The 24834-nt window shown below is 57.3% G+C and overlaps 2 protein-coding genes across 2 annotated transcripts in view; both read left to right on the top strand.

Moving 5' to 3' along the window:
• Positions 1 to 17453: 17453 nt before the first annotated feature.
• On the top strand, positions 17454 to 23229 carry LOC309409650 (C-signal-like; the record flags this gene model as incomplete). The annotated part of the gene is made up of 6 exons (XM_082005845.1): positions 17454 to 18636; positions 20570 to 20621; positions 21502 to 21692; positions 22142 to 22300; positions 22577 to 22687; positions 23116 to 23229. Exons 1-6 carry the CDS (start codon positions 18490 to 18492, stop codon positions 23227 to 23229), a joined length of 774 nt encoding a protein of 257 aa, XP_081861971.1. The 5' UTR covers positions 17454 to 18489.
• Positions 23230 to 23800: 571 nt separating this feature from the next.
• Positions 23801 to 24834, top strand: part of RIPOR1 (RHO family interacting cell polarization regulator 1) — a gene marked incomplete at its 5' end in the record, with an annotated part of 7168 nt that continues 6134 nt past the window's right edge. The window contains one exon of the mRNA XM_082005620.1: positions 23801 to 23905. Within this exon, the coding sequence (XP_081861746.1) occupies positions 23801 to 23905 (105 nt within the window). The remainder of the gene's footprint in view (positions 23906 to 24834) is intronic.

Below are 24834 nucleotides of genomic sequence, written 5' to 3'. Positions count from 1 at the left end.
ATTAATTGAGACCCTCTGCTTGGGTAGTGTCGTATTCACCAGCGGAGCCCCGACTGCAACCTGTGCAATACCTTATGCAGCTTGTTGTGATTTCTTCTTTTTTGGAAAGCTGGCAGCCAGAGTGAGTTCTGCAGGCCTGTCAGGAGAGGGCACCAAGACCAAGCGAACAGGGTGTCTCCATGATCTGAAGGCTCCTGAAGAGGGAAGGCAACAGTTAAAAAACTCTTCCTCCAGCTGAAGCTCCTCCTGGTGCATCGCAGAGGTCCCCACCACCGGAGAGACCCTGCGCAGCGACTACAGGTTGGGAAAGCATTGTAGGTGGAGAGTCGGGTGGCTCTTAGGAGCAGAGGGCACGTCCGCTCCTTCCATCGCTGTGCCGACCACCCCGCGGATACCTCCCGTCATCGACCCTGTGCCGTGACTCGGATGCGAACCAAGGTTGCTGCGGCCACAACGCAGAGTACCGGCCGCTATAGGATCACAGCGCAAGTCCTGCCGCACACCGGGACCGCGGTCCGCTATAACACAGCAAATTTAGGGTTAGAGTGGTTTCGGCTAAGCTATACGAGAGGCACGTAAGTAACTTTATCACGTCGTGAGTGACACACCGAGCGCGTGGCAGTTCGGTTTAAAACACAACAAAAATGGCACGAGGATCTCCATGGGCAGCTGAGTGATGCTGTGGGAAGGCACTGGGCAGGGAGGTCCAGGTAACCTGGGATGTCCCCAGGGTCTCCCATCCAACATCCGACATCCCTGGGGCCCCACTGCTACCTCCCCGCCTGGCCATGGTCCCTCCGGAGGAATCCTTCCCCGGCAGCATCCCTCGGGTACCAGGAAGCCCAGGGCAGGCAGCGTGGTTGGGTTAAGCCTTTTGATTGGGCTCAGCCTTGTGGGGCTCCTCAGTTTGGGGTCTCCATCCTCCAAGCTCGTGTCTCCAGGGTTTGTGCTGAGCCAGCCCTTGGTTTTCACCCAAATCCACCCCTCCAACTGTGACACTTTTGATCCTCCCCCATCTGATTTTTGCCCTCTGGTAGCCCAGTTGACGGGGTGTGTTGGTCAATGCTGCCTGCTCCTTCCTCCTCTAGGCTTTTCACTCCTGCCTGGTTTGGAGAAGAAACCTCATTTTCTGTCCTTTCAGCCTCTTTATGACTGGGTCTGTGCCACAGAGACGTGAGCGGTTGGTACGAGATGGCCTGGGGTTGGCAAAGAGAGATGGATCCAATGCCAGTCTGACCCCCTCTCCCTTCGCTCCCCATCGGGGCTTTCTTCTCCCTTGGGCACACCAAGATGGCCTCACCCTGGTGAGGGTGGGGAGGGCCAGGAGTTTGCTCTTCCAGGGCCCTCCGGCCTTTCTCTCCTGCGCTGGTGTTCGCAGGCTCCCAAAACACCCCAGGTGCCCAAACAGGGACATCAAGATGGTCCCATGTGCCCTGCGTTGGGACCACCCCGTGTAGGACCTGCTCCCACGAGGCGGAGGGCACGGTTGAGGGTCCTCGTGTTCTTCGCCATGTATGAAAACACAACCTTTGTATTCATTGCTGATGAATCCAATCTTACGCCTTCGAGTTGGTGGCCCCAGGGCTGCTTTTGTTCTTTCTGGCCCTGGTGCAGGTTGGGCTCAGCGCTGGTGGAGACGGAAGGACCTGGTGGGGGTGAGAGGTCCCCGCTCCACGTCGCCTGGGTACCATCCCACCGCGTCCTCCTCCCCATCCCTCCGTGCACCACAGGATATGCCGTGGGTGATCCCCAGCGACCCCAAGCCCTGCACGGACCCCAGAGCCCCCATGTGCCCATCGGGTCCCTCACCCCACTCCATCAGCCCCACGGTAAGTCCCAGAGCCCCTGTGGGCATCTCTGCTCAGCCTGGAGCCCCCAGAGCCACATGTGCCCCACGGGAAGGCACGCGGCACCGAGCGCCCATCCTGGCTGCGCACGCTGTCTCGGAAGAAGGAGCGCAGCCACCCAGAAGAGACATGGAGACAAGATTTAATAGAAATATAGATGAGACCGTGATGGAGGGGGGGCCTCTCCAGCTTCTGTCCCCTGTGGCGCGGGCAGCGGGGGGCCGGCACTGGGGATGGTTTCCCCCTGACACTCGCTTTCCCCCAGCCTGCCCCTGGGTGCCAAGAGTGGACATGGAGTGCTGCTTGGGGCTGCCAGGGGCCGATGGCCATGCCTGGGGTGCTCCTGGTGACCTCCTGGACCAGCCCCCCCAGGCTCCAGGGCCTCCTGCGCCTCCTCTGGGTAGGAACAGGGTCTCCAGCATCTCAACATAGGTGGGGACAGCACCGGAGCGCGGCCGTGTGGGATTTGGAGACCATATGGTGAGCAGTCATGGGAGCTTCCACATGGACATGCGTCCACTTGGCCATGCAGGGGTGGCCCTATGGGGCTGGACGCTCTTCAGGTCCTGGCAGGTTTCAGGAGGTGGCTGAGAACCAGATCTACAGACTTCCTCATCATATTCACGTGTCCTCTGTTCCACCAGAAGTCCACGTACCTCTCCCTTCGGTCCCGGAGACTCATCTGCTGCCCAAAGCTGTGGCGTTAAGGAGGAACGGTTTGGTTTTTATCGCACAGGGAGGAAGGCGCAGAAGCTCTACGGCCTCAGTAGCATCATATCCAGTTCCATATCCAGTTCAGACTGGATGTTATGGGATCTGCCTCCTCTGGCATTTCCGTACTTTCTATGACAGGACACAGACCCTGGCGCCCAAGGCAACGACAAGGTCCCACGTGCAGGCAGTCAGCCTGGGGATGGGTCGGGCAAAGGATGAGACTTTGGACCAAACAGGCATTGACCCACAGGGTGAACGTCTCAGTGTCAAGTTAGAAAACACTGGAGGAATCCTTTTCTCTTTGGCCACCCACGACTGGCTGGTCCCACCTAGAAAATCCTACTGGAGAGCCCAACAGCTGGCCCTTGGGTGGCAGGGTGCCCTCCCACGCGCCTCCTGAGCCTGCTGCCCTCCCGCGAGGGGTCCCAGTGAGTGACCCCCTTCCCGCTGGGTGCTCCTGGCTGTGGAGGGAAGGGCACTGAAGGGGATGGGGAGACACCAGCCATAGCTGGTGAGATTTACCAGAATAACTGGTTGTCTTCGTAACCCCTCTGCCGATTCAGCTCCGCTCTCCGGCTCCACTCTTCCCGGCGCTTGTGGTAAGTCTCCAAGAGTTGCAGGGTGTACTTTGCTCGCACGGAAAGCTGGCTGCAGCAGCAAGGGAAAAATCTCTCTCACCTTCTGGCTGAGACCCTCCTGGGTCAACCCTGGCATCAGGGTCTAAGACAGGTCATGGGAAAGTGGAGGATGCCGTACCCAGACTCAGAGCTCAGGAGATGGAGTCCTTCGCACCTCGGACAGCCGCTGCCGCCCAACCTTCCCAGGCTGAGGTTGGAGGACATGTTCACTCTGTGTAGCCCCTGCAGGCTCTCCAGCTGCCTCTTCACCATGGCTCTGTGCAGGAAGGGAGCAGTCCTCTCCTCTTTCCCAATTGGTGGCAGCGATGAGCAGGGCCAAATCTCTGTCAATGTTTCACAAGACCACCTAGCCTGCATTGGCACCAGAGGATGATTTTTAGGAGGCTTCTCCCCTCCCTCAGGCACTCTGGACGTTCAGCAGTGGAGATGCCAATGGCTATGGGGTCTGTGAAGCCCTCCAGCATGTTCTTCCCCATCCTCAGAAACCCCTATGAGATGACCTCCAGCTGTAGCACAACAACCAGGAGAGTCGCCCCAGCACAGCCCTCCGGGTGGGGGGGACACATCAGCTCCCCACTGCCCCATGCTCTCATGCTGACATCAACCATGACGAGGTAAATGAGGGGAGGGAATGGACGTTTTTCAGAGCAGGAGCCGTAAGATGAAAACCTCTAGCAGGTCAGAGCACATCACCAAACCACGAAGATAGCTTGGTTGGAGGAGCTGGAGGCCCTGAGGGCACCAACAGACCTCCATGACCCTGTCCAGGCGTCCCCATGGACCTCCACCCTCATCCTGTTTCAGTCCCTGCTGGAGCTGATCCAGACCCTGACCTGCGGACTGATTTCCCGGCGTGGTGGGGACATCCTCTTTTCGTTTCTGAAGATGGGAAGCGTGGTTTGAGGTCTGACACCAAGAGCTTGCTTGCACTTGCCGTCCTTTTCCGCCACCAAGAAGCTCTCCTGAATTCCTGGCAGAAAGCTAAAATGCCCAAGAGGGTGAGCTGGTATGAGATACGGGATGAGACTGTTCTCCACCGCGTGCTCACGAGAAGCTCAGTGCCAGCCTCTGTGGCAGACGGCAGTTCTGCTGGAGGTTTAGGTGTGTTTGGCTACTCGCTTTCGCTTCAACGGTGGCGGAAGAAGACTTTGAGTCGTAATGCTCGCGTGAGCCATAACACCCACTTGTGGTCCCCGTCTTGAGGGGACAAAGAGAACAACAGCATCTTTCGCAACAAGCAGAGCCTGGAGGGACCGTGACTCTCCTCCTGCGAACTGCGCTGTGGTGGTCACACGCTAAAAGCTGTGTTTTGGGGGCACCCAGTGCAGGAGGAGGAGGAAGTGTTTGAAGGAGAGAAGCAACGCTGGCAATGACCTCTCTCTGGCACTCCTCCTGTGCCAGACAACCCTCTCTGGCCACCAGATTTGGAATTAAATCAGGGTCTTCCAGTTGACTAAATCCAAGGTAGAAAACAGTGAACACAGATGGTGCTCTGTCTTGCTGGGGAAGGGCGTTCTGAAATTCATTTTTCTTTGAAAGGCGGCATCATTTACACCGAAATGAAAGGAGGTTCATAGACATCAAAAAAGGAAGGAGAAAAATTTCCTCAGCTCCTGGAGTAATTCTTCACGCAAACATCAGCCACCGTGACAAATCTGAACAATCCTCCAGACACAATACCGAACGCTGTGTACAAAGGGAACAACTCATTCAAGAAATCCAAGAGCACAGGGTCACCCTCATCCATCTCTCCATGAGGCTCACCTGCCAGATGACCTTATTCCTTTGCCTTTCCGCCCCTTTCTCTTCTTCGGGCCAGATAGCGTGGGTGGAGACCGGGACCGCATTCTTTGAGAAAGGAGACATTCGGTAGGAGGACTTTCTGGAGCCGCACAATGGGAAGAGTCTTCAGAAAGCATCTCTGGGGCTATTTAACAAGAATGACATGCAGATCAGCTCCAGATTGATAAGACAATGCAATTCTCGTGACACCATCGTCTCAAAGAGGTCTCGCTCTCTAGGAGACCTTTGGCACAGCTTAGCAGTCTTTTAAAAGTCATCTTAAGGCAATTTTTCTCTCCACGTTCAAGAGCACAGGATCTGTGGGGGAGGTAGACCCCTCTACCCTTGGCAGCTCAAGGCAGAACTTCCTAAAACGAAGGAGCAGCTGGCCATATATACCAGGGTACAGAGCTCGGGGGGAAAGCACGTTGCCATGAAGTCTTCTTCCGTAGCGGGTGACTTGAGCTTTGCTGTGTACAGCGAGGCTCAAGAGATGCAGCCTCCCCTCCCTGGGCACCACATTTTGTCCTTGTCTTCAGCCACCTACTGCTGAGGGCTAAAGGAACACCCACACAGAAGCACCCATGCCCACACACGTGCCCCGCTCTCTCATGAGTCAGATGTGGCATTACCATCAGTCTCAATTTGCTTATCACCCTCTTCTTCCTTCTTCTGCTCCTTCTCTTCCTCCTCTTCCTGAAGGTCTTCTGTGGCCTTCAGGGGTCCTACAGAGGGGCATTCCAGGGCTTCTTTCTCAGGGGGAAATGTAAAATCAAACCTGGAAATGAGAAGATGCCGAGTTCAAGAAAGGGCCACCATACATTCCCTTTGCATCTTCCATTAACAATGCAGTCATGGAGGGACTTGAGAAGGTCTCTCAAGGCTGCTGCTTTCCAAAGCAGAATATGCTTGAGAGCTCTGTTAGGAAACAGAGTGACACACTCAAGACCTCCATGGCTTGGGAGCACACGAGAGGTCCCATCAGTCTGCTCCAGGGCTTCCCAATCCTTACTCTGAAAAAGTTGGCTCCCTCACCGAAGACTGCCTCTCATCTCCTCTTCCCGTTCATGGACATGGAGGACAGGCTACTCTCTCTTCACCCAACTGGCCAAGGTTGGTTTGAATTCTAACCCTGCCCCGCAGCTCTCTTGCAGACCCTCTCAGGCTCATGTCAGGGCATCCGTAATGCATAACCTCCATCCCCATGACCATTAAGGACGCTGTTGAGCAGGCCCGGGCTCAGGTCAGAGCTCTGAAGAAACCCACTCAAGCACAAGAGGGGAAATCACTCCTCCTGTCCCCCGGGGACTCTGGGGACAGGCATTTAGGGGCACTTGGGTCCCTCAAGTCTCACCAAAGGCATGTCTATGTGGCAAACATAGGACTGGTATGAATCTGGTACCCACTCAGGGGCACTTTTCCTCGATAATCCACGTGCAGGAAATTCTTGGATCTTTCCCCTTTGAAATTTCACCCTGAAGAAAGAGCTGAATCAAGGTAAACCTCATGGAAAATGTTGCCTGAGTTCCTCAAATAACGAAAAGTGAACGTACTGTGGCAACACAAAGACACCGCCAGGACCCACACGAAAATCAGGACTTTCTCCACCTGATACCACCAGATGTCTCCTCCCTGGGGTCTGAAACAGAGACAGAGATATGCGAGAGCATTCCAGGGACATTTTTACCTTGCTTATGAAGTCTTTCTTCTGCTCAGAGAAGACATGGCCGCTTGGACATCCCGTAACAGAGTTTTCTTTGGCTAACGTAAGCCCCTCAGTTTTTCAGGTAGAAGCTGCACAGCTCAGAGTGGACCAGGAGCAGTAACACCGCCATGTGTTGCCCTGTGCAAGCTGCGGTCTCTCAGGTGCGCAACAGCAATATGAGGAACTGAAGCTGCTGTGCCTGCTGCCCTGGCATCCCAAACGTGGTCCGAGAAGTTGATTCAAAAGCAGTTAAGATCACCCCATGGCTGTTAACACACAGGGAAACTAAACCTTGGCTTCCTATGAGGGGTGAAGTGGGCATGTCCCCATGTCTTGGACTCTTTCTCTAGATGGTGTCTACTTTTGAACCCATCAAAACCTCACCATTATAATTTCTAGGACAGACAATGGGATGCTGGCCTAGGTAGAGCCTCAATCTAGCTGTAAGTGACTCTTCTTGGATTCTCCTATGTCAACTAGACCACTGCATAGGAGAGCAGGACACTACAGAGTTGGCACTGCTGTGGACCATGACAGCCCCAGTGGCCGGCCGGGTCCTCACAGGCCACCAGTCACTCTTTGACAAATGTCCAGAAGGACAAGGTGTAGCACAGGTAGGGCATCAACTTAACTTACACTGAGAAGGTCTTCCAGCAGCTTTCCAGAGCCATCCACAGAGAGGAGAAAGTAATCAAAAAATCTCATAGTGACTTCCCTGTTTCGTACAGAAAGGATGCCAAGGGCCTTGAAGACAAAGTCCGTGTCCTGCCTTTTAGAGATGGCCCTAAAGAATGATGTCACGGTCTCGTATACGCAACATTGCACTGTTGTAAAAGGCAGTTGGGCACACACGGAGAGCTCCTCGCACCGCAGAGGGATGACTATTGCACCAGCTAGAGAACAGAAGAAGAGGAACAAAGTCACCTTTGCGGCAGGACGGTGTAGGCTCCAAGAAGGTGCCAGCAGCTTCAGGCAGGACATGGCTCCAGCGCAGCCTGTTTTAATCCCATGCTCCCAGCTCCTAAGAGCGCCTGGGGGATGGACGCCGCATGGGAGGGTGGGAGGAGATGGGTGCGGATCCCATGACAAAGCCCGTGGCGCTTGGCCACGAGCGTGCCCACACCCAGCGCACTCCAGCTAAGTCTGTGCCAGACTCATGGAGGAGCAACGGGGGAGCAAAACGCAAGGGCTGCACAGCAGCACCCTCCTGTCCCCCTGCCCCATGTACCTGCGCACCCCCCGATGTTTCAGTCGCATGGAAGGTGGGGTGATGTGAAAGAGAAGAACTCAAGGGTGGTGCAAGGGCAGGCAAAGGTTTTAATCCACCTTCTTACCAGGAATGTCTTCTTCAGGGTCGCTGAGGTTGCATTCATCTGCAACCACCTTGGACATACGAAACACGGGTCTCCGAACAAGCGAAACCTCGCTGTTCGCGGTGCACATGTAGTCTTTAAGAACATGGAATATCCCGATCCCTAACAGTCGGACGCCCTGAGAACAGTGGAGGCAGAAAGAAGGAACACTGGTGAGCATCCAGTGGCTTGCCAGAGCATGGGGATGCTGCCTTGCTCATTGCCTACAAGGGCCAAGGTGGGACACTCAGGAAGCTTTGGAGAGAAAGCACATACTCTGGGTCTTTTTCGCTCTTTCTCTTCTGCTCTGCTGAGGGAAGCTGTTGGGAAAAGTGACGGCAGAGCCATCATCCCCTAGACATAATCAGGCAAGGCAAGCTCCCAGGGCTTCACGCGGGGAGGAAGAGAACACGAGACTCACCCTATCCTGCGCCAAGTGCCGTCTAATGCATTCGGACACGCTGTCCCAAATCATAAGGATCTCTGGAAAGCAAGCGGAAGATGTGCTGTGCTCCACGTCAGCGAGCTCACAGCCCTTCAGCGCACTCTCACCCAAGGAGACGATGACTTGAGATTAAACTCATCGCCGCCCCGATTAAGAACACGGGAGGTGCTCCACGTGACGGGAGGTGTGGAATAGATGCCCACACCAGCGAGAGGATGGAGCCAGGAAGGGATGATTAGACGGGGCTCTTGGTGCACCCATCAGCCCTGCCCAGTCCTCCCCATCTCTCCACGGCTGCTTTCACAGCCAATACCGTCTCCAACGTTCAGGAGAGAACTCCTGCAAGCCTCACCATCAGAGGTCAGATTCTTGAGCGTTGGAAATGCACCTGGCCACAGGTTTTCCATCTTTGTCCCCCTCTCCCTCTGGGTTAACTCCTGTAGCGGGAGGATGAGAAGGAAATGTCTCCTCCATGATCTCCACCTTCTCCTTTGATTTCACCAAAGGGCCTCCAAGCTCTGTCCTGACGTGGAATTGTCCCACTGTGACCCCAGCCCATGTCACAGAGGGACTGCAAGGGCTCTCCTGAGCCCCCTTAGCCTCCCCAGGATCCTGCCAGGTTTTGCCCTACGAGAGGGAGGGGAGGTGTGGTGGGAGTTATGGGGTGCTATCCCCCACCTCACTGCCCACTAGCCAAGGAGAATGGGGGGGCACTGAGAGCCATGGGGGGTCCCCCAGATGGGAGCTCACCTTGTGCACTCCAGATGCACTGGCCAGGCCGTTGGCCCCAGCTGGAGAAGCTGTGCCACCGCCGCTGGTGTGGGCGTTCCAGCTCCTGGGACAGGGACAAGGCTCAGAGACCGACACCTGCGGCAGCATCCCCCCGGTCCTGGGACGACGGCAGGGCTCGGGGACCATCTTATGGGGTTTCCCTTTATGTGGGAGTGCAGTGGGAGTGCATGGATCTCTGCCTGGGTACGGGTGATGAGCCAAACGTGAGCTTATGGGTCAGAGAAGACCAGGCATTCAGAGCAACCTAGCTCAATTATATGCAGAAACAACTCTGAGAAGTTCTCTCAAGGCATTAGTGAAGACTCTCGTAATAATTATATTGGATATTAGGAAAAATTTCTTCACCGAGAGGGTGGTCAAGCATTGGCACAGGCTGCCCAGGGAGGTGGTGGAGTCACCATCACTGGAAGTGTTCAAAAAACGTGTGGATGTGGCGCTTCAGGACATGGTTTAGGGGACATGGTGGCGCTGGATTAATGGTTGGCCTTGATGATCTTGAAGGTCCTTTCCAACCCTGGTGGTTCTGTGATTCTGTGATTCTGTGACAGTTAGCAGGAGACCGTGAGGAAGGCTCAGATAGCCCTACTTACTGTTCACAGACACAAATTTATTAAGACGCAGGCACAACTCGGTGCAGCGGCACAGGGACCCGGTGCCAGGATCCTGGGCTGACGTCTCACCAGGGCACAAACCTTCCCTTCCCCAGTCCCCAGTGTCCTTCTCGGAGAGGGAGGCGAGCGCCTTCAGCATCCCTCGCACGCTGGCGTCCACCGTCACGGGGGGCTGTGGGGCAGAGGCAGCCTGTGCCCAAGGCTTGGCTAAGGGCTGCTCTGGAGCAGCCGGAGCCAGGGGATGGAGCCGCTGGAGGGCAAGGGGAAAGCCGCCAGCCCTGGGCAGAGGGGCCGAGCGAGCAGCCGAGGGGAGGGGGGCACCAGGGCAGAGAGAGCTATGGGGCTGGCAGGGAGATCGTGGTCGGGGGCTCGGGGCAGCGACTCCCTCCCGTGGAAAATTGGGACGGGGGCTCTGATGGACCCGCCGTGGTGAAACTCCTACCGTCTGTCCGAGGCAGCCCCCCATGTCGGTTTGCACCCAGCCAGGGTGGACAGCAACGCAGAGGACGCCGTGCTCCCGGTACCCCAGGGACTGGCACTTGGTCAGCATGTTCAGCGCAGCCTGCGAGGAGACGGGGCAGGGATGGCGGTGGGAGGGGAAGGGTGGCTGCAAGAGGACGCGTGCAGAGCCCGCGGCGGGGACAGGGCAGGGGAAGCGCATCTGCCCCCAGCGCGGCACGGCTGTACCTTGCTGCAGCGGTACGAGACGGCTTGCATCAGATCCCAGCCAGCGGGAGAAGCGATGGAGCCCCCGTGGCTGGACACGTTGACGATGGCTGCCTTGCTGCAGCTCAGCGCTGAGCCCGGGCTCCCCTGGGCAGCCTTTTTCAGCAAGGGCAGGAACGCCTGCGAGGAGCAAGAGGAGGCAGGGGCGCATGGGGAGGTGGCTCGGGGAAGAGGACCGGGTTCTTCCACCGTGGGCGACGTCGGCACCAGCACTGCAGCATCCTCCCTCCTCTTCCCACTGCCCCAGCCCGCCAGGCTCCGGCTCCTGAGCTCCAGCCCACGGCTCTATGAGCTTCTTACCGGGCAAGAGCCCGTCGGCACCGGAGTGGAGGCAGGACCCTCTCCCACCGGCCCTTCGTGCCCCCTGGGACAGCCCAGCTCGGGTGAGGGTCTCACCTGGCCCAGCAGCAGGGGCCCAAGCGTGTTGGTGGTGTAAACGCAGGTCATGTCCTCCAGCGTCTCGCTATCGAGCGAGTTCAAGGTGGCGATTCCGGCGTTGTTGATGAGCAGGTTCAGCCCCGAGCCCCCCAGCTGCTCCCCGACTCTGGCTGCAGCCGCCTCGATGCTGGCGGGGTCGGTGACTTCTGCGGGGCCGGCGCAGGGGAGGTCAGCGTCCCCGTGGCGGCTCACACCCCGCACGGTGCCAGGGGATGGGGGACACCTGTATCCCCCCCAGGGACGTGCTCTCGGGGCTGGCCGTGGGCAGGAGGGATTGGCAGCGCCCGCTGTCCCCGCAAGCACCGGCCTGTCGGCACAGCTCCCTCCCGGCGCGGGGCTCCCAGGGCGCACGCGGCGCCCGGGCACACGCCAGGAGAACCGAGGCGAGGGACCCCCACTTCGGGGCACCTACCGAGCGGGATGATGACCAGGTTGGGGTGCCTGGAGGCCAAATTCTGTAACTCCTGCAAGACAGGGGACTGCGTGAGCATGGAGAGGCAGGAGGGGCTGCGCAGAGGCTCAGCCTTTCCCGGGCAGAGCCCACGTCGCTCCGGCTCCGTCCCTGCACGCCCAGCACCCTGCTCCGGCTGCCCTGCTCCCGTGGGACGGGGCTCCGTGCCTCCTGCGCACGCCACGTGCCGCTGTCCCCTCCGCACATCCCACGCGCAGCTGGTCCCGCAGCCGTCCCGACCCTGTGCCGCGGGTGCTGGCTGCAGCTCTGGCCCTTTGTGAACTCCCTCCCTGCTCCGACCCGCTGCCCTGGCACCGAGTGCTCCCGTCCCCCAGCACAACTCACTGCGTCCCAGCCCAGCCTCACCCGCGCTCGCCATCCCTTGGGGTCCCGACAAGCCGCAAAGACCCACTCGGGTGGGTTTGGCATCCCCAGGAACCGCCGGACGAGCCCCAGGCCGATTCCCCGGTTGGCCCCGGTCACCAGGAGGGAGCAGAGCCGAAACTCTCCCATATCGCTTCTCCTCCCTCTGCTCCGGCTTGCCCTGTTCGCTCAGCTCCCTGTCGCTTCTTTATAGTGTCTTCTACAGCCACCCCACCCACCCGGGGCTTGCACAAACCCTTGGCCCCAGGTACAACCTCTCCAGCTCTTCGAACTCCAGGACACAGCTCCTGGCCGGGAGCCAGCCCTCATCACCGAAGGGCAAAAATCACTTGGATCTTTCAGGCAAACTCAGCTGACCTTGGGCAACCGGCCCCATAACCTGGGAGCTACCGGCCAGCCCAGCCAGGAGAAGCTGTGGTGGGATGCCCTGCAGCTCAGGTGGGCTTTACAGCTTCACAGGCATCCTGTGGGCCTAGACGGGCTTTCCACGTTGTACCAGGTCATGCCTCAGATGGCCATGAGCAGACGTTGCTCTTGCCTTTTCCAAGCCAATGCCAATTCACTGGTTGTCCCGCGAACAGCCCATGGAGTGGAGCAAACCCAGCTTGGTCTGCTGGAAGAAGGAAGTGGACCTGCATGACCTGCACATCACCACGCTGACGTTCATGCCCTCCATCCCTTTGGGTGCAGACCTACGTTGAGCGGGGCAGTCTGACCAGAAGGCATGGATGACTCGGGTGCCCGGGGCATTCTCCTGCAAAGAGAAATGCCTCGGTCAAAGCCCCATCGTCCACATCGCCCATAGGCAAGGGGAACGTCTGGTTCTCCACTAGCACCAGTGGAGCCCGGTGCTGCTCAGTACCTCAGGCGAGGCATTATGGATTTGCAGGGCTGCGACCTGGTGCATGTGCGCATCGTGTTGTTCCTGCTCCACTGCAAGTGAAGATGTACCCCCAGAAACCTCTTGGCAATCCCTTGCTTTCCAGCGTTGCGTCCCACAGCCGTTGCACGGGCTGCTGGGCAGCACTGGAGACCGTGACACTTAAAGGTCCTTTCCAACATTAACGATTCTGAGATCCTGTGATTCTGTGACCCCTCGCTTGCCTTCCCCAGGCGATAGCTCAGGCGGTCACAGCACACGTTAACTGTAGACCTGGTGGACTTGGCAGTGCTGGGGTAATGCTTGGGCTTGATGATCTTAAAGGTCTTTTCCAACCTAGGTGATTCCATGGTTCTGTAAACCAGCACAGGACAGGTAAGTGGTTTTTTGTCAAAACACCTAGATCTGGACATCACGCCTTTGAGAAATACCGTTGTCAATAGCAATCAGTTCTTTCCCAAATGTGTTAAAATTAATTGAATGTATATAAAGCACATTCCTTTTCCAAAGGGCGTGTTTACCAAAGGGCAGTGTTTTAAGGACATTTCTTGCAGGTAGAGGCATGACACATATCACAGGGGAAAGGTTCTCCCATTTGTTTTTGCTAGGCTCCTGGTGTTGAAATGCCATCACCGTGTACCTCTTTGAGGGAGAACTGAATTTTGCACGTCCCGTTCACAGCATCTCAGTGCCAGATACTAAATCCCTTTGACACGCCTGCTCTGCCAGCCGGACCCGGTCTCTCTCCAGCTCCAAGGGGCTTTGTAATTCCCCCCCGTACGCTGGAACACGCGGCTGGCGACGGCCCCAGCCTTTTCCTCTTCTCCAGAGAAGGCTTTGTCAGCAGATCTTCATTTGCTTTCACATCCTCTGGGTAAAATTTACCATTTTGTTTGCTCGGCTGAAATCCCGAGAAAAAGCCTGGAGCACATGACAGAAATGCACACAAACACACCGTGCTTTCTGGCACGGCAAATGAAAAATAATCTTTGTCGGCAGGCGACGGCCAACGTTTCCCCTTCTGGACCTCACGGAAAACGTTTCCTGCTGATGTATTTGTTTAGTTCTTCTGTTACTCATCCGCTTCGCATGTACAGGGACAACACCAGCACGTTAAGCACCCACACGTTTCATTCACTCGGTAAAACAACCTCATGGCAACCAAGACTGGAGTTTTACCCCTCCCTCTTCCACTGCCTGTTGCTTGTCGCAAGGGCCCTCGTTGTGTCCCCACCGTTCTTTCTGCATTCCATGGACTGCTCATGCTTCCATGGCCATCTAGTGTCCAGCTTCTAGGTGGGATATTCCTCTGCGGGAACACAACGGCGGCAATCGGCTCTTGAGGTCTTGTGCACCTACGGTTGGGAGCTGATGACAGGTCTTCCCCCTTTCGTGACCCTGACAAGCCTCCTCTGGCTCCACATCTTTCATCCCCTTCTGCCATTTTCTTTCCCGAGGTCGGTCAGACCTTCTTCTGCTTTCCCGATTCTCCACATGGCGCCGAGACTTTTCTTTTGTCTAGTGAATTCTTGCTGCATGTCAACAGTACAAATCTCTGGGTCTTCCAGCTGCCTGTCTCAGACTGATCTCTCATCGAGGATGCTGACAATTCTCCCCACCTCAGCCCACCTCCCAGACCAAAGGAGTGGCTTTCAGGCTCTGTTCAGTCATTTCAAGAGCCTTTTCTAGATTTTCCACTTTTCAACGACCACAGGCCAGAACTCTACTTGCCGATATATGCCAATGGCATGACAGCTCTGCTCCTCCAAACAGACTTCCATGGTTTTGTTCTTTGAGGTGGAGGGTGAGGCCGTCACCCGCAGTCTGTTAGAAACCTCCACGGTGCCTCAGAACCGGACAGCATCAGAAACAAAAAATTAACCTTTTAAATCTCCTATTTTTGCTGTGTCACCACATTTCCGTAGCCTTCCACTGTTTTGGAGTCATAACTTTACAATGTTGACTTTGCTCTGGGGCCCCGTGCTGCACTGTGGATCATTAGAGTTTAGACAAGCGCTGCTTCTCCAGGAGTCAGAGTCCAACCCGGCGTGAAGAGGCGGAGGAGAAACCAGCCAACCTTGCCTGGCTCCCCACCCAGCCCCTTCCCAAAGTGCTGCCACTGTCCCCAGGCCTCTGGAAGGGACCTTGGGCCAGCTCCTGAGAAGGGTTTTGGATGGTTCGCTTGCTCGGAATCGTTCTCGCATGGTCTAAACTTTAAGATGACCATTAAGGTCTTTCTGTAGACCCCACTCCCGTAACGCCTCAAGCAGAGGTATTTCACGTATAGGTGCTTTCCATCTCACCCAGATAGGAAGAGTCAGAGCCGGTTTTCCAAGACGCAGTCACGCCTCCTCCACTATCAGCTGCTGAAAAGGTGAGGTGAGCTCAGGCTCACCTAGGTGTTTGCACCAAGGGCAATGACGGTGTTGCTTACAGAAGTATTGAGAAAAACCCTTTATTTTTCCAGCCAGGGGAATGGGTGCGTGGCACAATTATCTTTAGTACTCTTAATCTACCCTCTAAGTAAGAATAAACTCGCTACTCTTCGTCAAGCCTATTTGCTCCACGATGTATTCAGGGCTCTTTCGGGCCAGGTCATCACATATTAGTGACTTGACGAAGAATCAATAGACAGCGACGAATGAACCTCTTAACTGAGGGGTGGGGGAGACCTACCCAGCCCTGTAGCTGTTTGAAGCTGTGAAGCTCATGTCCGCCCTCCCTGACTCATTTTCTTTTGGCTGAAGAGGATTCCCCTTCTCCTCTTCTCTGAAGAGGACAAGCCTCAAGTTGCGCCAGGGGAGGTTTAGGCTGGATATTAGGAAAAATTCCTTTACTGAAAGAGTGGTCAAGCACTGGGACAGGCTGCCCAGAGAGGTGGTGGAGGTCACCATCACTGGAGGTGTTCAAAAGATGTGTGGATGTGGCACTTCGGGACACGACTTAGTGGGCATGGTGGTGTTGGGTTGACGGTTGGGCTTGATGATCTTAGAGGTCTTTTCCAACCTTCATGATTCTATGGTTCTATGACTAGTGACACCCCATTTGTGGAGGAATCATGCAGGGACTAAGGGTGAGAGCCTGAGCTTAAATTCAGCTCCCAAGCGAAGCGAGGAGGTGCCAGGTAAGCCTTCTCATGGCTCTTTTTCATAGCTTTGCTGTTCTCCCAGCGACCGATACGGGTTACACCTGCACTATATCAGAGCTGGCCTTGAGCCCAGGAACCCAAACCACTGGCAGCAGAGAAAGCAGATGCGAAGCAGTCGGGAACCCAGCATAGCAAATGGTATCCTAACATGAGAAGAAACCAAGGCGGAGGCAGGTTTCTGAGCAGCCTCTGCCCGATGCAGAGGACAGCTACAGGAACTGCTGGGTTTCTTCAGATCCAGATGAATCTGCAGGGAATCATATGCAACTCGTGGCTACCTCAGGCAGGGAGTAAAGACATTCCTCCTTTTCCAAGCTTATGGTGGGTCTTCTGGTCCAGGCACCAGAGAATCCCACCAAAGCCCCTGAGCCAGGGGTCTCCTCTAAGCAAGCATTTCTGAAGACCTCAAACCAGCTCACTGGCGTTAGCAGGCACTGAGGAGTTGAACACAATGCCAAGAGGGGCATAAAGTGGAGAAAACACCTTCACTCCCCACATTCATGCATCAGACCCAGGGCAAGTGGGTAGAGTGGGATGGGGGACAACTGGGTAGAGCAAGATGGGGGAGAACTCTCTACTTGTGGGGGAGAGTACAGAGGAGCCAGTTTTCCTTCGATGCTGCTGGACTTGTGCAGGATGGAGGGGCACAGCCACCTCCTGCCCAGAACAGCCATCCCCACCACAGCTGAGCTGGTGGTGGAAGCCTGCTCAAGGCCCACTGGCATCCCACTGGCAGCAGGTTGAGTGGGGAAGGACGACCAACCAACTGAGCCTTTTGTTTCCTCTTCCAACCTGACAGTTGAAAAAATGTTGACCAATGTACTTTTCATAGTCTGATTATAGACGGAGCACAGATGTCTTGGACCGAGTTTCAGAGCCCGTGAGCTTGACTGAGTTGCCCAAGGACAGACTCTGGCTGAAGGACCATGGGTTTAAAACGCTCAGACTCTTCACGCAACCTCATTTGGGCCACAGTGTTTGGACCAGGTCCTCAAAAACTGGGTCCAGGAGCACTTTTCTGGGGAAATTCCTGTCATGAGAGCAGAGACCTCAGCTACCTGGGTGCAGCAGTGCCGGCAGCACTGACCGTTGACCGTGGGGACAGAGCCATGTTGCCAGGACCCACAAGGGACCCCACTGGCCTCTCGGGGCAGTTGGTTGGGTTATCCTTCCTTCTTTGACACAATTGTGCCGGAGAGGGACCTCAGAACCACCAAGCAGGACAAATTTGCTTTTCCCACTGTTATATTTGCTGACAGGGATGCCCGAGAACGGGCTGTCGTACATGACATGGAGATGTGCCCCATCTCAGAGACACTAAGGCACAGGCTAAACGACCAGCTTGCGAGGGGCTTGGTTGGACACCCATGTGTCGGCCTAAGAGAAGGAGGCAGGGTTAAAAACCCTGCTTTATCCCCGGATGGGTGGACACAGAAAAAACAACTCCTTGCCAGCCAACTTCTTTGCTAAAGCCAAAATACACGGTCCTCCTCCTGAAATTGCCTTACCCTGCCGGCTGCGGTTGCTCTTCATTACCTGCTGGAAGCCACGCAATGTTTGACTAAGAAGGTTTTTAAAAAATGGATAATTTTATACGTGTTTATATGTATGGCCTCTGCTAGGCTCTGTTTTGCCTAGCGTTTGTTAAATGAGAGTGAAAATAAGCCACAGAAATAATGATGCTTAGGTAAATCAGAGCGGCTCAGTCGTTCCCTCGCCGGCAAGCTCCCGGCTGTGCCCTCACCACAATGGGATTTTAATGTTGTTTGTGCATCTGGATTTTCCGTATAAAAGCTGAAAATAAAACATCAACACTCACCTCCGGGCTGGCAGCAGGGCTGGTACGGGAAGGTCCCCTCCAGATACAGCCCCCCAGCTGATGCTGATGGTTTCTTTTCTGTTTTCCTTTTCCCCTTGCATCCCATTTTCCCATCCCTAGCCGCCACCAAACCTTTTCCTCGCTTTTTTCCCTTCCGCGCCTTTGGTCCGGCTGTTGAACCTGACACTTATCAATAAAAAAAAAAGAGGGGGAAAAAAAAAACCCACATACACAAAAAACCCCCAAACCAAAGGCTTCCATCCCCCCACCGCAGCCTAGTTTTACCCAATTTTCTCACGGCTGATTGTCACGGAAAGAGCCAAATCAGGCACATTTCTGGGCAGGCAAGAAAGAGCAAGATTTGGTCCTTTACCCTTGATAAATTGGGTCAATGCTGGGATTTGGGGGGGGTGGTGGTGGTTTTTTTTTCTTTCCCCTAGAGGGGAAAAAAAAAAATCACACTGCTGTGCTGAAGGCAGAAACGCCGTCAGCCTTCTCCCCCGCAACCCAGCCTTGGGAAGAGGTGGGGGTCCCCTCCAGCCCCCCTCCCGGGGTCCCCTCCAGCCCCCCCCCCCCCCCCCCGCCAAAAAAAAAAAGAGCATCTCTCCGGGAGCCGTCACGGCGCTCGCGGGAACGCGGCTGGTGTGTTTGTACCGAAATATTAGACGGGAAAGAAAAAATACCCCCGCGGACAGACACACCCCCCCACAGACACACCCCACCCCCGGCGTGACGCGGGGCCCGGGGGCGGGCGGCGATGGCGGCGGTGCGGGCGCGCGCGGTGCTGCTGACCGGCTCCAACCGCGGCATCGGGCTGGAGCTGGTGAAGCAGCTCCTGGCGTCACCGCGACCACCCGCCTGGATCTTTGCGACGTGCCGGGACCCCGAGGGACCGCGGGCCCAGGTCAGCGTGGGGCAGGGAGGGGGCTCGGGGCGGGCAGCGGGGCTGTCCGGCAGCACCCTCGGGTGCAGGCAGGTGTGATTAGTCGCACACTCGGTCGGCTTTGCCGATGTGAAAAACAAAAACAAAAACAAAAAAACCCCACATTGTGGTCGCAGGGGAGAATAGAGACATTGAATCTTCGGGTCGGAAGGGACTTTTCAAGGTCATCTAGTCCAACTCCTCACCATGAGCAGGGACGTCTTCAACTAGAGCGGGTCCGACCTGAGCTGGGATGTTCCCAGGGATGGGGCATCTCCCACCTCCCTGGGCAACCTGGGCCACCAGGTTTTTTCACCACCCTCAACATGAAAAACACCTTCCTTAGACCTAGGCTCAACCTCCCCGCTTTTAGTTAAAGCCGTTACCCCTCGTCCTATCGCAACAAGCCCTGTTAAAAAGTCTGTCCTCCCCTTTCACAGGGACATGAACCACATTGCTGGCTCATGTCCACCTTTTCATCCCCCAGGACCCCCAAGTCCTTCTCCATGGGGCTGCTCTCCATCCCTTCACCCCCCCAGCCTGTACTGAGACGGGGGCTTGCCCCAACCCAGGTGCAGGACCCACAACTTGCTGGCCTTGGGCAACGATGAGACCGGAGGGCTTTTCGCGGGGCTGGACGGGAGCCAGCGTCCACCCCAAGATGGTCCACGTGCATCACGCTCAACCACGGGGTGCTTCTCCGAGCCTTGTGGTTGGGCGAGGGCGGCGTCTTCACGGTGGTGCTGCTGAGGTCCACCACCACAGGAGGCTGTGGACAGAGTGACTCTCCGTCAGGCTGGTGCCACCACAGGAGCCCCATCGCTCCTCCTTTTTGTGCCTGGATCAGGTGTTGGGGTGGGTGAGGCTGGACTCGACGCTGGGATGGTGCGAGGCTGTAGAGCACCATCAGCTGGGCAAAACAGGGCAGGAGAAATGTCTGTGGGCCGTCACAAACCATTTAGATGGATTTTTCCATCATTCCCTGTGCCCAGGGGGAATGTGGGAATGTGGAACCTGGTGGGGATGCCCAGAGGTGACTGAAGGTAGACCACAGCCAGCGCCAGCAGCTCTCCCACTCCACATTGGAGTGGATGAGTCCCAGGGGACATGTCCCTTCACAAGGAGCCACCAATTTGTGTTTCACCCTGTTGTAGCGTTCTCTGTGGGCTTGTTTGTAAGAGGTTTTTCGTTCTAAAAGTAACAGTTTTGGACAGGCTGAATGTGGTGTTTTGGTTTCTGTCTTCTAAGACCTGCTATAGGTGAAGAAAGCTCAGAGCAAAGAGCTGCTCGGAACTGTAAAGTTGAAGGTTTTAGCTTTTATCCATTTTGGCTTCCGAATCCTCCTGCGTTTGGTGAAAATAATCAGTAAAAACATACAAAGCGCCTCCTTTCACTTGAGTGGGTGAGACACAGCATCCAGCACAGGGCGGATCCTGGGATTAGGCTATTGGGATCCAGATGTGACTTCCCCAAATGCCAAGTCTGATGTTGGCCCTCACAGCCGTTCCTCCTCCGTCTCGCTTCCAGCAGCCGCTGGGAGATTCTGGGAGATGCTTCTGGTCGTATCCCCGGCCAGTTTGCATCCTTTCCCCGGGTGAGCTGGTCCTTAGTAGTTGGCTCTCATCCTTCGCTGTGGCTCTGGTTGGCTTGTGCACGTAGATCCTTCGGGAGGGCGGTCATGGTATCTTGCAGTTTTGGCCGTGCCGTGCTCTGAGCACACGCACGTTGCTCTGCGGAGCCTAGAAGAAGCCCGAGAACCTGGGCAGGTCCCCATTCCCCGCCATTCACAAGCCCTCAGTAACACCTGGAAGATGTTTCCCTCAGGATGGAGGGTGCCCTGGTGCTGGTGGCTCCAAGGGCGACGCTTGGCATCGTCTCTGCCTTGCGCTGATTGTTTCTACGTCTCTTTTTGTAGGAGCTGAGAGATCTGGCATCCAAACACCCAAACCTGGTTCTTGTGAAGCTGGGTAGGTGCGCTATGCCTCCAAGCTGCGAAATTCGTGGCAGCTGGCCACACTTGCCCCATTCCTCCTCCCCCTCCTTGCCTTCAGGCTCTACATGGGGACCTGGTTCCTCAGAGCCACTTCAAGTCCTGCTGCCAAAAGCCCAGCTTCTCCAGACCCGTCTCAGCCCCGCTACCCCCTTCCCTGGAGCCTCCTTGTCCCATGGCCATAGGACCAGGAGGTTCTTGAGACCCATCCTGGGCGGCCTCCAGCTCCCGCGGCCAAGTGGCCGCATCCTTGCTCTGCCCAGGCAGCTGAGCTGCCTTCATCCCGAGTCCCAGGCGAGACCAGGAGGGCTCCGGGAGGAAGGCAGCTCCCATGGAAAAGCTGTACCATCGGCCCAGAGCCCGGGCAGGAGCTGTAGGACCTTGCCGAGCCATCCCCCAGCAGGTCCCAGCACAGCCCCCGTGGGGACCGGCCCCCACCGAGACTGCCCCGGGTTCTCCAGAGCTTGCTCAGGCGTGGACTTTGGCCGCTGACAGGAGGACGTGGCTGCCGGTGCCTGGCACGGGCATGGGAGTCACAGCAGCACTTTGCCACCGCGGGGCTGTCCCCAGGGCGGCTTTGCCCGGTGGGTTGCCCCACAGCAAGGGTCCTTCAGCTGCTGGTAGTGGAGCACCCCGTGGACGGCGGAGGCGGCAGTTTCGGGATGAGTTGGGGGTTTGTGGGCGCAGGGGTGCTCTGAGCTGGTTTCACAGCACCATCTGGTGCCCACGGGTGGAAGGCCACGCAGGTCGAGACGGCGTAGTTGTTCCTCAGCCTCTTGAACCTCCCACCACCACGGGTGGACCCCACGGCACGGGCAGACCCCGTGGCTCCCGAACCTTGTCCTCTCCCACCGCAGACGTTGCGAATCCCTCAGCTATCACTGATGCAGCAAAGACGGTGGAGGGGAAGCTGAATGGCACGGGCTTGAACCTGCTAATAAACAACGCCGGCATCTACACCCCGGCGGCATCGCTGGAGACAGTAGACGCTGAAGAGATGATAAGGACATACAAGACCAATGCGGTGGGGCCGATGCTGGTGGCCCAGGTAGGGATGAAGGTTCAGCGGGCACGGTGGTGTTGGGTTGGCGGTTGGACTCGATGATCTTAAAGGTCTTTTCCAACCTTAATGATTCTGTGAGTCTGTGGAGCTCCGGGGGTGGAGCGCGCCATGGAGGGGGAATTTAGCCCGGCTTGAGGGTAGCCTGGGATGTCCGTGGTCACAAGGGAGATCTCGGGGGGCTTTGCCAAGCTCCCCAGGTCTGCAGGAGGGAGGGGGCAGTGCTAGGGCTGTGCTCCCAGCCCAAGCCCTCTGTAGCCCCGCTACGTTGAGCTGGGCTAACTGGGAGCAGGCAGGGCCACCGCAGCGAAGCACCCGGGCTCTCTTGGCTTCCTGCTGCCCCTCCTCATCCTCCCTGTTGTAGGCAGGCCGGGTTGCGGTGCCATAAGCGGGGCTGGCTCGGGGGACAGGAGCCCCACAAGGTTGCTTCTCCCCAGGCGTTCCTGCCCCTGTTGAAGAAGGCTGCCCGGGAGAGCACAGAAAAGGGACTGAGCTGCAGCAAGGCAGCCATCATCAACATCTCCACTGTCATGGGGTCCATCGAGAAAACTCCCGAGTCCTTCTTCAAGCCTGTCATCTCCTACCGCTGCAGCAAGGTACGGAGGCTGGGGACCTGCCCGTGCTCGTGAGCGCAGCGGGGCCGGAGCTGCCCCGTGCCTGGCCCGATCTCAGGGCAGCGCCTGAGACGGTGAGATGGAGGGAACACATCCATGCTGACCGCTGGCATCTCCGCGCCCCGCTGCTGCCCACCCAGGGGACACCCTCTTGAAGACCCGGAATTGCTTCTCCCTCACCACGGGGCAGCGGTGGGAGGGGAGCCCGGCACGTGGAGCTTCCTACTGCCCGTGGCCGATGCATCCTTCCTCCTCCAGGCTGCCCTCAACATGCTCACCAAGTGCCAGGCTCTGACCTACGGGGAAGCCGGGATCCTCTGCGTGGCACTTCACCCCGGCTGGGTGAAAACCGACATGGGCAGCCAGGAGGTGAGCGGGTCAAGGTGGGGGACCCACGGGTGGGACCCAAAACCTTGGGGTGGCCGGGCTGGCTCTCGGGAGGAGGGGTCCATGCAAGAATGAGTTGCCTCTCAGGCTGCAAATTGCAGTGGGGTTGGCCCTCGCAACCCCGCTGTTTTGAGACGGCTGCACGTAGCACCCCGCTTGCAGCAGGGTTCTTCTACGCGTCCCGTTGGTCCAAGCTTCCCAGCCCAAGCCACCTCCATCCAAGCCATCAGCGAACACGCAATGCCCAACCGTCCTGCGACCCGACGGACCCGTCCTGCCTCCCGTGGCTCCCGACTCGGTCAGGGTGGAAGGAGCCTTGCTGCCGACGCGCCCGAGCGGAGCGGGTGCCGGCAGACGGCCGGGAATGACGCCGGGGTCTCGGTCCCCCTCCTCCCTTGTGCCCGTTGCAGGCTGACCTGACGGTGGACACCAGCGTGCGGGGGCTGCTCTCGGTGCTCCCGACCCTCTCTGAGAAACACAGCGGGACCTTGCTCAACTGGGAAGGTAAAGCTATTCCTTGGTGACCGCCCTCCCCGCGAGGGACCCCACCGTGCCGGGGGACTCTCCAGGTGTCCTGGAGCACCGGGATGCTCAACCCTCTGTGGTCTGCAAGGGACCTGCTTGGGACTCCAGCCTTCACGCTGCTGATTAATAAATAAAGTCAATTAGTACCTGTGCCTTCTCCCAGCTGCAACGTCCCCGCTGAGACCATCTCTGCCCTGGCCTGGAGCGAAAAATAACCCGGCGTTACAGCAGCCTGCCTGCCTTGCCTTCGTCTCCCAGCCGAAGGGAGGTCCCAGGGGACATGTAACCAGCCCAAAGCTGGTTCAGGGGAGGTTTAGGCTGGATATTAGGAAAAATTTCTTCACCAGGAGAGCGGTCAGGCATTGGGACAGGCTGCCCAGGGAGGTGGTGGAGTCACCATCTCTGGAAGTGTTCAAAAAACGTGTGGATGTGGCACTTCAGGACGTGGTTTAGTGGGCGTGGGGGTGTTGGGTTGACGGTTGGCCTTGATCATCTTAAAGGTCTTTTCCAACCTTAATGATTCTGTGAAAGTTGGCTGCTGAACGTGCCCAGGTCTGCCTGGTCTCAGCCATGCTTCCACCAAAAGGTGGTGGCTTTGCTGCAGACATCCTGGGGGGACTTTGTGCTGGACACAGCGTCCTTGGGAGCAGCCCCAGGGCTGAAATGGGAGAACCGGTAGCACCACAGTCCGGTTCTGCAATCCCAGGCCAGCCCTTCCCAGCTGAGCCCCGACTGGGCACGGTACAGCTGGGTGGGGGGAATCACTCCCGGCGGGGAGCACAGCACGGGATGGAAAAGCGGAGAACCTTAATAAGGTTACCTTAAGGCTTCTGCGTGGGCTGGGCAGCCCCGGGCTGCATGAAATTTGCCCAGGAGGTGGTAACACCCCAAAAAAAAATGGGCTTTGAGACGGTGCTGGGTTTTCCCAGGAGGGTTCTGCCCCTTCTGGGAAGACCTTCTCCGTGGGGAGCATGGGGGAAAGGAGCAGGGGCTCCTGCAAAACCAAGCCTAGTCTTGCTTGGGCAAACCCACTGCTCCTTCCCCCAGGGGCCACCACCGCCTCTTCCTCAGCTGGAGGGTCAGCTGAAGCACCTCTGTCCCTCTGGGTCTGGCCTTTCACGGGGGTCGTACCTCTCCCCCGGCACGGGGGGCTTGCCTGGCATCACCAGCTTTACTGGGAATGTCGAGGCCGAGCACCGCTCCGCACAGGGGCCCCCCAGTTTCCCAACCAGGAGCCCCCCAGTTTCCCAACCAGGAGCACAAATGCTGCACCCAGGCTTCAGCCAGAGCATCGGGGCAGACCCCCGGGCTCAGGGGCACGTCTCGGTCCCGCTGAGGCACGCCGTGCCCCAGCAAGCCCCGGCACCTGCAGCCCGGCGAGTCACAGCCACCGGTGAGCTTGGACCTCTGGCTCCTTGCACCCCCTTTTTGGGGGTCCCAAGCAGCCCAGATGCCCAGCCAGGGATGGGAGGAGAGGCAAGATGCCCCTGTGAAGTTCAGGGGCGCTGGGAGCACCGAGGGCTGCTTCGTCCTCGGGGAAGCTCCGAACCATCGGGGCTCTTCCCAAGCCACCCGATTTCCCATCCGGATGCTGACTGGGCTTT

This window comes from Phaethon aethereus, assembly GCF_964289735.1.
Source record: "Phaethon aethereus genome assembly, chromosome: 13".
In the NCBI taxonomy this organism is placed as follows: Eukaryota; Metazoa; Chordata; class Aves; order Phaethontiformes; family Phaethontidae; genus Phaethon; species Phaethon aethereus.
Note: the sequence above shows the minus strand (reverse complement) of the source record. Positions and strands in the feature narration are given on the sequence as shown.